The 12,405-nt window shown below is 50.1% G+C and overlaps 3 protein-coding genes across 3 annotated transcripts; all 3 read left to right on the top strand.

The window, feature by feature from the left end:
- Positions 1–5,106: 5,106 nt before the first annotated feature.
- LCP9604111_4863 (C2H2-type zinc finger protein) lies at positions 5,107–6,206 on the top strand (the record flags this gene model as incomplete). Its single annotated transcript, XM_039072609.1, has 2 exons — positions 5,107–5,160; positions 5,340–6,206. 2 exons carry the CDS (start codon positions 5,107–5,109, stop codon positions 6,204–6,206), a joined length of 921 nt encoding a protein of 306 aa, XP_038929353.1.
- Positions 6,207–7,287: 1,081 nt separating this feature from the next.
- LCP9604111_4862 (uncharacterized protein) lies at positions 7,288–9,215 on the top strand (the record flags this gene model as incomplete). The annotated part of the gene is made up of 2 exons (XM_039072608.1): positions 7,288–7,603; positions 7,654–9,215. The coding sequence occupies 2 exons, from the start codon at positions 7,288–7,290 to the stop codon at positions 9,213–9,215; spliced, it is 1,878 nt and encodes a 625-aa protein (XP_038929352.1).
- Positions 9,216–10,195: 980 nt separating this feature from the next.
- On the top strand, positions 10,196–12,378 carry LCP9604111_4861 (adenosylhomocysteinase; the record flags this gene model as incomplete). Its single annotated transcript, XM_039072607.1, has 8 exons — positions 10,196–10,251; positions 10,489–10,611; positions 10,661–10,728; positions 10,781–10,842; positions 10,894–11,026; positions 11,082–11,208; positions 11,278–11,879; positions 11,933–12,378. 8 exons carry the CDS (start codon positions 10,196–10,198, stop codon positions 12,376–12,378), a joined length of 1,617 nt encoding a protein of 538 aa, XP_038929351.1.
- Between the last annotated feature and the right edge of the window lie 27 nt (positions 12,379–12,405).

Raw genomic sequence — 12,405 nt, 5'->3', positions numbered from 1 at the left:
GGACCTTCGCATGACCCTTTTTGGCCCTCGAGCCTCAGGATATGTCACATCACACAAAGTCCTGTCTCTTGACAAACCCCGCATTGTGTTTGCTGTACGTTGCGTGGCCACTCGTCACACGCAGGACCCGGGTGCTGGTGCCCGTGTGTCGCACCGAACGGCTTCGCTTTCATTTCGAGGTCGGATGACATGCGTGCGGGTCTCGGCCTTGGAGAGAAGGGTGGACTTGCTTCCTTCTCGGGTATGGGATAAAGGACGAAGAGGAGAAATAGAGGGAAAGGCAGGCTAGACGATTAGCTTTGGCTGATTGCATGGTATAGCGTCCAGAACATAGGTAGGTGGTTATGAAGAGTTACGATCAAGGTACTGCATGATTTGGAGAGGAGGGACTGGACGTAGAAACTTGTCTGTTCAGTCTGAGATTGATAAATGAATGTCAGCATGGTTCTATTACTTAATGTGTGTCCAAATTATTTGAGGGCTATACCTATTACCTGCGTTTGAAGAACTCAACTCGATTGTATTCTGCTGGTTAACCACATCAAGATCAGAGGGGAAGTGGGAATGATGAAACAAGAGTCAATCTCGCGGGGCATGGTATTCCTTAGACTGCACCGAAGCCGTTAGCTTGTAACCAGATGTCTCACCTTATTAGCTTTCCAAGCCTAGCTGTCTCATCTACGTTTCAGTTTAAGGGGTGTTCGCAAGAGACCCGTGGTTGTATCGATACCGGCACACTGACAGTCAATAGTCCAGCAATCATAATATTAGGTGTAGAACCAACGTCTAACATCATAGAAAGAACGGTGTTAGGAATTCCACGAACATCTATAATTAAGATAACCAACAATATAACCCCTCTTCCACGCAATACGACCCCCATTCCGTATTCGTCCCTCTCCGCTCGGCGAATCCCCGAAAACTCCCCGAGACTCCCACCACCATCTCTAGGTAGCCGCCATATCTCCCCACCCAAATATGCAGGGGCTAACCTCTGTTCGAAGTAATTTCCCTTGATGCGCGCGACACCAGTATGGAGCATAGATAGCCCACCAAAATGACGTTTCTGCTGACGCAGCTTCATTCATAGTACACCATACGTAGAGACGCTAAGGCTCAATGGCTGCTTGGCAGCCAATAAGGGACGGAAAACAAGCAAAAAATCAAGGTAAATCAATCTTATCAAGACCGGATCTCTCTGCATCGCTGTACTAAAGTCGTTGTCGTGGATTACCCAGGTGTTCGCGTCAGGTATGAACTGCGCCTCTCTCAGCCACATATCACCGCGTGCACTTAGATTAGAGTACGTTGTACGCTCTCGTCATCCATTTTTATACGTCCTCGGCTCCACCTCCAATGACCAGATCCGGCCGAACCCTTATTTATTGGCAAGGTGGCGCATGATAATGGAGGTTATGATTATGCCTATTCCGCGTGGCCGGATATTGATAGCATGTTTATTTTGAGAAGGTGGGCTAGTTATTGTGTTTTCCTGTTTACTAGTACGAATGTCAATTACAACAATCCACTAAATACAATTGGGTGCGCGAATTCAAGGTGGGCACATAAACTTAGATAACTGGGGAATAGGAGGGAATTGTTGAGAGATGACGGATACTACGCGAGATCTGATGAGTCGTTCGATATACAGTTTGGTTGACTTGAGATGTAATTATCAAATGTCTCGGAATACGACAAAACATATGTTAGGAATTAGAATGTGTGTCTCCTTACTGGGACGGGCAAGAACAGAGCTCCCCGAGGCAAAGTGAATATTCAATGGATTTCCCAGGTTTGACAGTAGCCTAAACTGCGATACCTGGGGTTATCATACGTGGGCGCTCAGACCATTGCAAGGGACCGGTTGATCCATTTTGGAGAATGGAACTCCGTAGTTAGCCCTGAGTTATGTATGGCAAGTCCATACCCACAGTCACATACGGATGATAGCCCGGGCGATTTTCCTCCGCTTTGTAAGCAGGGGTCCAGGAACCTGTTCATATGTTGAGCATGCCCAGGAACTAGAATCCTAGATAAATGACTCAGCACAGGTCCATAATTACCCAGAAGTGGCTCCAGATCCTCGAAATAGACCACAAGATCAATAGCGCGAAAGCATCCGAACACGAGTGTGGAAGCGAAAGGCTCCACGCTGGGAGATGGCCGGGAAGGCATCTGCCGGATCGTCTCTATGGAGTTAAGCATAAATGCCGGTGACTTGTGAACATTACCTGGCTTACATATGCTTACACATGCTTACCGACTGTAATCTGGACATCAGGCAGCAAATTGGACGGGCGGCAGCTGAAAATGCCCTTCTGATTCGAAGATGGGAAAGATGGTGGAAACCGAGTGGAGATCAAATTCTTTTTGGTCGGACATTCGGATATAAAATCTCCGGTGTCGGGGTTCAAGTGAAATTTTCTGCGCCTCTATACTTCGCACACCGTACTCCGTACGCCCTAACTAACTAGCTCAAGGGTTAAGGGTTGAAACACGTAAGCATATAAAAAGGCCGCGTGGGCCAAAAAAAGTGGCGGTTGTAGTTAGCACAATTAGGGTATCCCATGCCGCTAAGCGGGAACGGTGATGATAGCACCCGCTATGCTACTGGTCCACGCCAGACTAGTCTCATCGTAGTAAGCGGGCCACGAGGCCCTGCATCCTAGTCAAACAAGGGAAAATAAAAAACAGGGTCTTTCCAGGCACCTCGAAACAAGACGAGTACAAGGGCCCTGACGAATCAAGCCTGTGGCGTAAGCTCGGCGAGTGAGAAGTGTCTCGAACACTAAATCCGAACACTAAATCCTTAGTCGAAACAAGCACGGAAGCGCATTTGCTGCACTAGACATCCCGAACTACCGGATATACGTCTACCGTGGATATACGTAGGCTGCATACGTATGGCCCCGTCCGAGATCGAGTATAGGCAAATCACCTCTCGGCTGAGAAAGCCCCAAAACGGTCCGCGTCCTCCAGCCACGAATTTTGGACAACATAATTCTGACGCTAGTTCCAGTAGATCGGAAGATTGAAGCTTGGCTTGATCGGCGTTGCCACGAGGTATTTGCGGGAGAAACGAGGGAAATGAATGGAAATGGAATTGATATGACATAGAGTATTCTCGGTACACGGTTGATAATGCCATTACAATATCAGATCTGTCGCTCTATCTCTGCTAAACATGTCACTCCCCTTTAACCTCTGAAAGCAGTCTGTTTCATTATATACCGACTTACGGAGTACGTGTGCTACAACGTAGAGGGAAAGTCAGCCCTGGAGAGAGTCCCCGCGAATGGATTCTCGGAGCGGGGCGGATGAACACGAATACGAATAGTTGCACGGGCCAGTCCCTTTCACCCCCTGGGCTCCCATGTAAATCATTTGGAATGTTCAAAGCAGACGTGACAGAAGATCTAGGTTCGGTTGAATAGTTCACTAGGGTATCTTTACTCATGTGGAGGCAATCCTCGTGTATACCTCCATCGTCCACGTAACTTTTTACGAGGGGTTATCTCGGGGAAAAAGAAGAAATCTCGGTGCAAAGTACTCTTTCAAGAAAGCGAAAGTCCGACAAGCAAGGGAGCCACGTTATGATTAATGGATTATCAAAGCGTTGAAACCTGAACCTTGGAAGCGTTGGAGATCTCAGGGCTAGACCTTTTATGCCTTATCTTTTTTACTTTTTTTTTTACTTTTACCGTAAGGCGAGATCGCCCTGCAGTAATAGCAAAAGAAGGAAAACGGAATAAAACAAAGATATAATTTTGGGAAAAGTAAGAACCTAAAGCCACCAATCAACGCAGGATTTCCCCAATTGAACCTAATACCCGCTATGGAATCCCAAGCCGGAGGTGAGTTCCCAAACAGGCCAAGGTACTAACATCATCACTTACGTATGTTCTGAGCCTTTCCCCAGAGAGAAATGTAGTCTAAGAGCTATAGCGCGGAGGACGAATACGTATAGACAGGGCTAAAAGCTTGTCCGTTTCTGATTTATCTCCCTCAAGCCAAGAATAAAACTAAATCCATAAATCCGCAAAGATAGTCATTAACCTGCTCAGGGTCCAATGGTCTCATGATTGCCCGCGGTTCTGCCGATATGGTGGATCTCTCCCTGTTTTCGCTTGGCCCAGCCGAAGCCCTAGTCCGCATGATAAGCCAGTCGGAGTTAACACTCCCAACTGCACATACAGTATTATATTTAGACGTAAGGGAAAAAAAGCAACGCAAGTCCAAGAATCAGATAAAAATGGAAAAATGTCACAGACCTCACTGGAGTAGTTAGCGGGCGGGCCGGAAGAAACGGAGAAGAAAACGGGTACAAGGGTGTGGATTAGGGGTCTTGGTCTGTATTGTTGTTGTATTGTAGATATTTGTTTTTAGCATTTTATATTATCGCTATTAATTCTTTTTTCTTTTTGAAGGGCTCCACCGAACTAAATAGCGTGCTCCGTAAGTGTATCCTCTCTGGGGAGCCTCGACAGACCCTGGAGCTTGGCTTCTTTCGCTCATTTTTTAGTATAATTAGTTACCGATGGCCATGGTTGGCTGCTCTTCACTTTTTTCCTCTCTCTACTCGATCTATATTCCTATTTGAACTCTTATCTCGTTTCGACTTCTCATCATTTCAATCCCCTCTTATCTCGTATCCGACTACTCATTTCCACTACCTCTATCACGGGCACGCGCAGAGCGCATTTCGTTTCTACTTATTCCCAGACGGCCTAACATCTGGAAGAACTGTGACTTGGGTTAGACAACCGGCGTTGAACTTCGACTTTTCTGCAACATCCCCAGGCCGGTTTGCAACTGCCGTTGAGGATTGTGTTCCCCACATACAATTGCAGAAATTAGAAAGGAAAAAAAGGAAATCCTAGGAAGAAAAGGCGAAAAAAGAGGACCAGAGCCTTTGAACAAGTTCTACAGCGAGGGAAAGACGTCTATCGCATTTCACCTTGCACTATCGCTGCCAAGTCGTCATATCTCCGGCATTCAACAACCTTTGAGATACTTTCTCGTCACCCGTGCCTCCAAAAGACACGGAGCCCGGCACAAGCTCAAGCCTCCGTTCAGGTCTGCAGGCGAGTGCCCATTTAAGGTCTAATGTTGTCGACGTGTTACACGACACAGAGGACAAACATATTTCGAGAGCCGCTGGTGCGTTTGTCGGGTCCTCCGGGGGGGCAAGAAATGAGAGAGATATTCTTTCTCTTCTTCTACACCCTCTTCCCTTTCTCCCCTTGTCTCAGACCGGCGATCTCTCGAGTTCTTGCGAGTTCCCAGAGCCCGGCTGAGCCGGTTGCCAACAGTCTAAACTAACTTCATTTTGTCTCTAGTATAATTTCCCAGCCTCGGTGACCGCATATCGGGGCATTGGCATTGAGGAGATGTCCACTTGTAGGACGAGTATTGTGTCCATTCTGAATAATGATGATAACCCATCTTTTGCGGTCCGTTCCGCGCCCCGACTTAGTCGGACTCACATATCATCATCACAATATCCACATTCAGAGCGACCACCCTCTCCTATCAGCGACCCACAGTATACCCGCCCTGCAGCTTCATCCCAATCTCCAGCAACATCACCACGAGGGAGCAGGCATCATTCAGACGCGGTGACGGACGTCGCCCAGCCCGCTTCGCCCGGGTCGTCCGATGGCTCAGCTTACGACTATCTCACCAGTCAACCATCATCTTACCACCCGTATGCCCGGCAGGATCCGCGACGGGAACCATACCGATTCCCAGCTCGCGGGCCAGCAGCTCCCCGAACATCACCCGAGACTCGTTCAACCACATCCGAAACGGCTTCTCAGACCGGAGCGACGCGCGGCACGGGGCGAAAGAACAAGTACCCGTGCCCCTATGCCGCGAGCCATGGGTGCTCTTCCACATTTACGACTTCGGGCCATGCTGCGCGCCACGGCAAAAAGCACACCGGCGAAAAGAGCGTGCACTGTCCGATCTGCAACAAAGCCTTTACGAGGAAAGACAACATGAAACAGCACATCCGGACCCATCGCTCGCACTCGGACGAGATGCGCTCTATTTCCGAGTCGGAGCCTGATGCTCGGTGGGCGATGGCTCGTCCTGACGCGGTATACGCCTCCGTCTCGCACCAGCGCAATGTCAGTCAACCTATCGAGGCAGGTGCACGGCCGGTCCCAGGGTCTGTCCCAGTGCCTGGTCCCCAGGCGCCCTAAGAAAGCAGGTCGGTTTTCGCCGACCGTCCATTCTATTTGCTGTTTAGTATACGACTTTCTCCTTCTGTTGGGTCTTTTGTGCCTGGCCACTGCTGTGCGGTGTGATTCGATCATGTCTATTTAGTCTTTTCTTTTGGTCAATTTTGGGCTCTCGGATGTGCTTTTGTGTTTTTGTATTTCATATTCAGCGATTCTGCATGACTGCGCGTTTCATATCATTGTGACGTCTAGGTCTATCATACGTGTTACTATGTGTTATTATTTCCCTGTTTTATATCCCTCATGTACCATGTGCTGATTCTCGTGTTATGTGTGATGGTTGAAATTGTGGGCGGCGATGTGTTAGAGAGCCAAATACTGTCCAGCTTCCCTTCAGGGATTCCCATGAGAAATGTTGTGCAACCAGTTCTGCACCCAACGAGATCCAGGGCGTCGTGTTGGCCAGATCGTAAGCGGCTGGGACCCCCGAAGGCGACCCGTGGAACCATTGTTTACGTTCCATAAATCTTAATCTCCGATATTTGATATTGCATCTCAGATGTACTGTATACTTCCAAGGGTGTACATCTCTTTGAAAGTAGATTAAGCAGTTAAGCATTATCCAATTGTCTGCCTTTGTGTATATTATATAGGGCTAGACCGTCCTGGGACGCAGGATGACGTCGGAGTCCTATCTGATCTCTGATACACAACGCCAGTCCAGATGCTCATTCGATATTGGATGGCGTTATATCCGCTTTGAAGAATGCTTCGCTGTTCCTTTGTACGTCATTGGCGCAATCCTGATTTTGCTATATATACCGTTTTAAAAAGAATTGTCCCTTGAACTTTGTACTTTTCATCCAAGTATCACCTCTAGAATACTCCAGGGCTATCTCTCTCAGCCACTGCCAAGTCTCTTAGCCCCAGATACGATACTTCGCTCGCCCATCTGAACCCACATCGTCACGCCACCCCAGCCCCGCTATACATCTCCCCTCACGAACTTCTTTTTCCATCCCACCTATTTTCCCCGTGGACGGTAGTAGTTCACAAATATCGACTTTATCTTTCAATTTGTGTCCTCACTTTCGCCTCAACCATGGCGTACTACGAGGACCGTTATCGCGACCGCTACGCACGCCCCACCAGTTACGCCGATCCATATGATGAACCTCGCGGCCATTATAGAAGACACGAGCGAGACTCATATGTGCCTCGTGCCAGCAACGACTCGGTCGAGGAGATACAGCGCGACTATCCGCCAGGCTCGGACTATACCTACGAGCGGTCTTATGACTCTCGGCGGTCGAGACGACCTGTCTACGAAAATGTGCGCCGTGCCTCCTCAGTCGGCGCTTACGATGCTCCCTACCGAAGCTCTGGTCCTCGTCGCCCAAGACACTACGAGGATGAACGTGAGTAATATAGAGCAGATTTCGTTGAGATCAATTCTAATATATCTCAGGCTCCCGTCGCTCCAGATATGATTCTGATTCTTCTTCGCCAAGTCGCTCTCCACCCCGCAACAGACGTCGCAAGTCGTTCAGCGATCAAGCCCTGGGTGCCATAGGCCTCGGGGGTGCCGCTGCTTCTTCCAGCCGCGGCGACCGTGGTCGCAGCCGTTCCCAGTCCCGCCATCACCATCGATCGTACTCAAGGTCACCGTCAGATTCACGCAGTCGCCATCGTGGCGGCAGCAGCAAACGCGATAAAAGCACGCAGCGCATCGCTCAGGCTGCTCGCGCCGCTTTGACAGCTGGTGCAGTTGAGGCTTTCAAACAACGCAAAGAGCCTGGCGAATGGGCCGGTGCGAAAGGAAAGCGCGTCCTCACTGCCGCTGTGGCTGCTGCTGGAACCGACGGCCTTGTCGACAGAGACCCCAGCAAGCATGGAACACGTCATGTTCTCGAGTCCACGCTTGCAGGTCTGGCTGCCAGTCACTTTGTCGGTGGCGGTTCACGGTCGCGCTCACGATCTCGTGGTCGGGATCACTCTTCAGGTGGTGGTCTCAAGAACCTCGCTGCCACTGGAGCCCTTGCTGCTGCCGGAAAGGAAATCTATGATCGATACTCAAAATCACACTCGAAATCACGTTCTCGGCATCGCGGCCGTAGTGATTCTCGTGGCAGTGATGAGGACGACCGTGGTTCCCACAAGCGCAGCAAGAGTGTTTCGGACTACATCGGTCAGGGCATGGCGGCCCTGGGACTCGGCGGAGAGCAAGAAGAACGTCGCCGCGATAGCGGAGACGATCGTAAAGAGCATCGGGAGCATCGTCGGGAGCATCGGGACGACCGAGAGCGGCGTCATCGCCGGGGACATCGGGACGACGATTATTCGGATTCAGATGCGGAAAGCGATTATTACAACAGGGACTCGAGACGGGGCAAAGGCTCGAGAGATGTAGGTCGGTACCGTTCATCGGACGGAAGAAATCCACCCCCATGTGCACGCACCAGTGCTTCGCGCGGTGCCGGTTCTAAGGACCGCGGCAATAGCTCCAGCTCCGAGAGTGATTCTGACCTAGGTGACAGTTCTGATGAGAAGAAGCAACGGAAGAAGCTGAAGCGGGATATGTTGGTGACGGGAGGCCTGGCCAGTGTGGCCACCATCCACGCTGCGCACAGTGTCTACACTAGCATTGAGAAAAGGAAGGAGCGACTGAAGCAGTTACAGGAGGGAGAGATCACGCCCGAGGAGGCCCGCAAACGCCGCATGACCGCTAACGCCAAGGACGCCCTGAGTATTGGTCTCGCTGCACTGGGTATCAAGGGTGCCTATGGTGAATGGAAGGAACTCATGGAAAAGCGCAAAGAAAACACCCATTTCCAGGAGGAATGCGCCGAACGTGCGATTAAGCGGGAGCGTCGCCGCGCTCACAGCCAGGGCCCACCCTCTCGCCATCATCGCTGGCCTGATGAGATCGAATATGCCCCTTCGACGGCCGATTCCCGGAACGACCATACCCCTCTTTACCGTGATGGAAATCCTTACCGCGTTCATGAGGCACCGCAGATATCTTACTAGATTGTTTTACGTGCGAGCCATCTGATTTTCGCGCTTTTCATGACTTACGAGACCATGTTTATTCGATTTCGATTTCGATTTCGCTTTCGCTTTCGCTTTCGCTTTTTGCTTTTCGGTTCCGTTGACGAATTCTTATGATTCTTGCAATTTGCTTGTTTTTGCAGCGTTCTATGGACACGAGAAACACGATGGATATGGTGAGGGTTATGTTACGCCAACTCCACAGTCCTTTCAACACTTAGCATATCACTTAGCATATCCTGTACATGATAAAAGGATATGTCTGTCAGTAATGCAAATTTCTAGTAGTGAATGAACCTGTGCAATATTTGCTGCTGTCTACCTAATTCGATTAGTAGTTATTAGTAGTTACTAGACCACTAGCTATAGTTCGCAGTCACTACCAACCAGTGTCCTCCACCTCTCAGCCCTAAGAGCCCCTAAGACACCCCGAGAACCACAAGAAATGAAAGAATCGATCCTTTGACCTCGTTGGCAGAAAGATCAGATTCATTTGGATTGAGTGCGCCGAGCTCGCTCCTAAGCGAGAGGGACTCTCACCCTACGTACTTTGGCCCGAAGTCTTCCGGGCTCCAGCTACCATCAAGTCTAGTAGATGATAAGACCTTTGACGATTCGTAGGACGTCTATGGGGATCGTGGAGCGGAATTAGGCATTGGAGCCGTGCAATACATTCGCAATGCCATGATTGCATCTGTTGGATCTATGCGCCGAGATGGAACAGATGACGATGGCCCACAAGGTAGAACGGAAGATTCCACCACCCGAAATAGAACAGGTATGTTGTATGAAACCTTGCGAGGACATCGGCAGCCATAAGAGTAAATGCGAAGACTGTTGAACAATTGACACATACGAAACGAGAATCCGATTGCTTCGATAGGGCCCTCACTTAAATTTGAGCCTCCAACCATTTCTTCGTAGCTTACACCCGGGAAGGACCTTAAGACATGTTAAAAATGACTGGGAGCATAGATGTGACAATGAGAAGCAACCTTGGGGGTGTTCAGTTTAGGTACCTTTTCCAACCTTGGGAAGTTGTTTCCCAAGTAACTCAATCGCACTAGTCCTAATTAGGATACGCCGATATATTTGTTCATGTATTTTGCATGAAGTTTTGAGACTCAAATTGGTGTATTCAAACAGGAATGCAGTTTGCGATATAAGAAGGTGTGGTCCTCACCATGATGCACTAGCTAACCACCGTAGAAGAAGAGCTTGTTTACAAGATCTCGCCACGTGACCTTAATAGATGCCACGTCCAGCCTGCGATTCTGACTAAGCAGCACCCCGCCATCAGTCAGCCCACTACGGAGATAGAAAGAAAGTTGAGAAGTATCTGGTACCTAGCTATACACGTTAAAGCATACCGTAAGTAAGTAGTGAGTACTTGCCACGTTCCGGGACCTTGGTGGATCTCTTAGAGAGTTTTCCTTCCCCTCTATTCTCCTTTTCCCTCTTTCCTCTTCCTTTCTCATTCATACACCCTTTGGTCAGTCAATTCCTACGCCTGCAATTCCGATCTTCTCACTAACAATCAGCAGTTTTTGAATACATATATCACATAATGGCTGCTCCCGCACAGAAGTTCAAGGTCGCTGACCTCGTATGTCTCTCAATTAACTTTTTCCTCCTTCAATCATTGACCATTTCCTAGTCCCTCGCCGCGTTCGGTCGCCGCGAGATCGAGCTCTCCGAGATTGAGATGCCCGGTCTCATGGCCATCCGTGAGAAGTACGGTGCCGACCAGCCCCTCAAGGGTGCCCGTATCGCCGGTTGTCTTCACATGAGTATGTTGATCTGATCTATCATAAAAAGCAAGGCCTGCGCTGACCGCTCCTTTAGCCATTCAGACCGCCGTCCTCATTGAGACCCTCACTCACCTCGGTGCTGAGGTCACCTGGACTTCTTGCAACATCTTCTCCACCCAGGATCACGCCGCTGCCGCCATTGCTGCCGGTGGTGTCCCTGTGTAAGTTTACATTCTTTCACAAATCCTCCTGCGCCTTTTGTGGACTATTGTCTGATTATTTTTTTACAGCTTCGCCTGGAAGGGTGAGACCGAGGAGGAGTACCAGTGGTGCTTGGACCAGCAGCTCCAGGCCTTCAAGGATGGCAAGAAGCTCAACCTCATCCTCGATGACGGTGGTGATCTCACCTCCCTCGTCCACACTAAGTACCCCGAGATGCTCGAGGACTGCTTCGGTGTCTCCGAGGAGACCACCACCGGTGTCCACCACCTGTACAAGATGCTCAAGGACAACACACTCAAGGTTCCCGCCATCAACGTGAACGACTGTGTCACCAAGTCCAAGTTCGACAACCTTTACGGCTGCCGTGAGTCCCTCATTGATGGTATCAAGCGTGCTACCGATGTCATGATCGCTGGTAAGATCGCTGTCGTTGCCGGTTACGGTGATGTCGGCAAGGGTTGTGCCCAGGCTCTCCACTCCATGGGTGCCCGTGTCATTGTCACTGAGGTCGACCCCATCAACGCCCTCCAGGCTGCCGTCCAGGGTTACGAGGTTAACACCATGGAGGCTGCTGCCCCTGTTGGTCAGATCTTTGTCACCACCACTGGTTGCCGTGATATCCTTGTTGGCCGTCACTTCGAGGCCATGCGCAACGACGCCATTGTCTGCAGTAAGTTGTTCTGAGCCAAAATGTTGGTATGAGCGTTACTAACTATCATCTAGACATTGGTCACTTCGATATCGAGATTGACGTCGCCTGGTTGAAGGCCAACGCTCAGTCCGTCCAGAACATTAAGCCCCAGGTTGACCGTTACAACCTTAACGGCAAGAACATCATTCTCCTCGCCGAGGGTCGTCTTGTCAACCTTGGCTGTGCTACCGGCCACTCTTCCTTCGTCATGTCCTGCTCTTTCTCCAACCAGGTCTTGGCCCAGATTGCCCTCTTCAAGGCCGAGGATACCGCCTTCGGCAAGAAGTACATCGAGTTCGGTGCCAGTGGCCGCAAGCCCGTCGGTGTCTACGTTCTGCCCAAGCAGCTCGACGAGCAGGTCGCTCGCTGCCACTTGGAGCACGTTAACGCCAAGCTCACTGAGCTGACCCCCGTCCAGGCCGACTACCTCAGCTTGGACGTCAACGGCCCCTACAAGCCCGAGATCTACCGTTACTAATTTCTTTACATTTTCAACTGCGTTCGA

This window comes from Penicillium roqueforti (genome assembly GCF_015533775.1).
Source record: "Penicillium roqueforti strain LCP96 04111 chromosome Unknown scaffold_10, whole genome shotgun sequence".
Taxonomy (NCBI): Eukaryota; Fungi; Ascomycota; class Eurotiomycetes; order Eurotiales; family Aspergillaceae; genus Penicillium; species Penicillium roqueforti.
The sequence above is the reverse complement of the archived record's forward strand: the minus strand, read 5'-3'. Positions and strand labels throughout refer to the sequence as shown.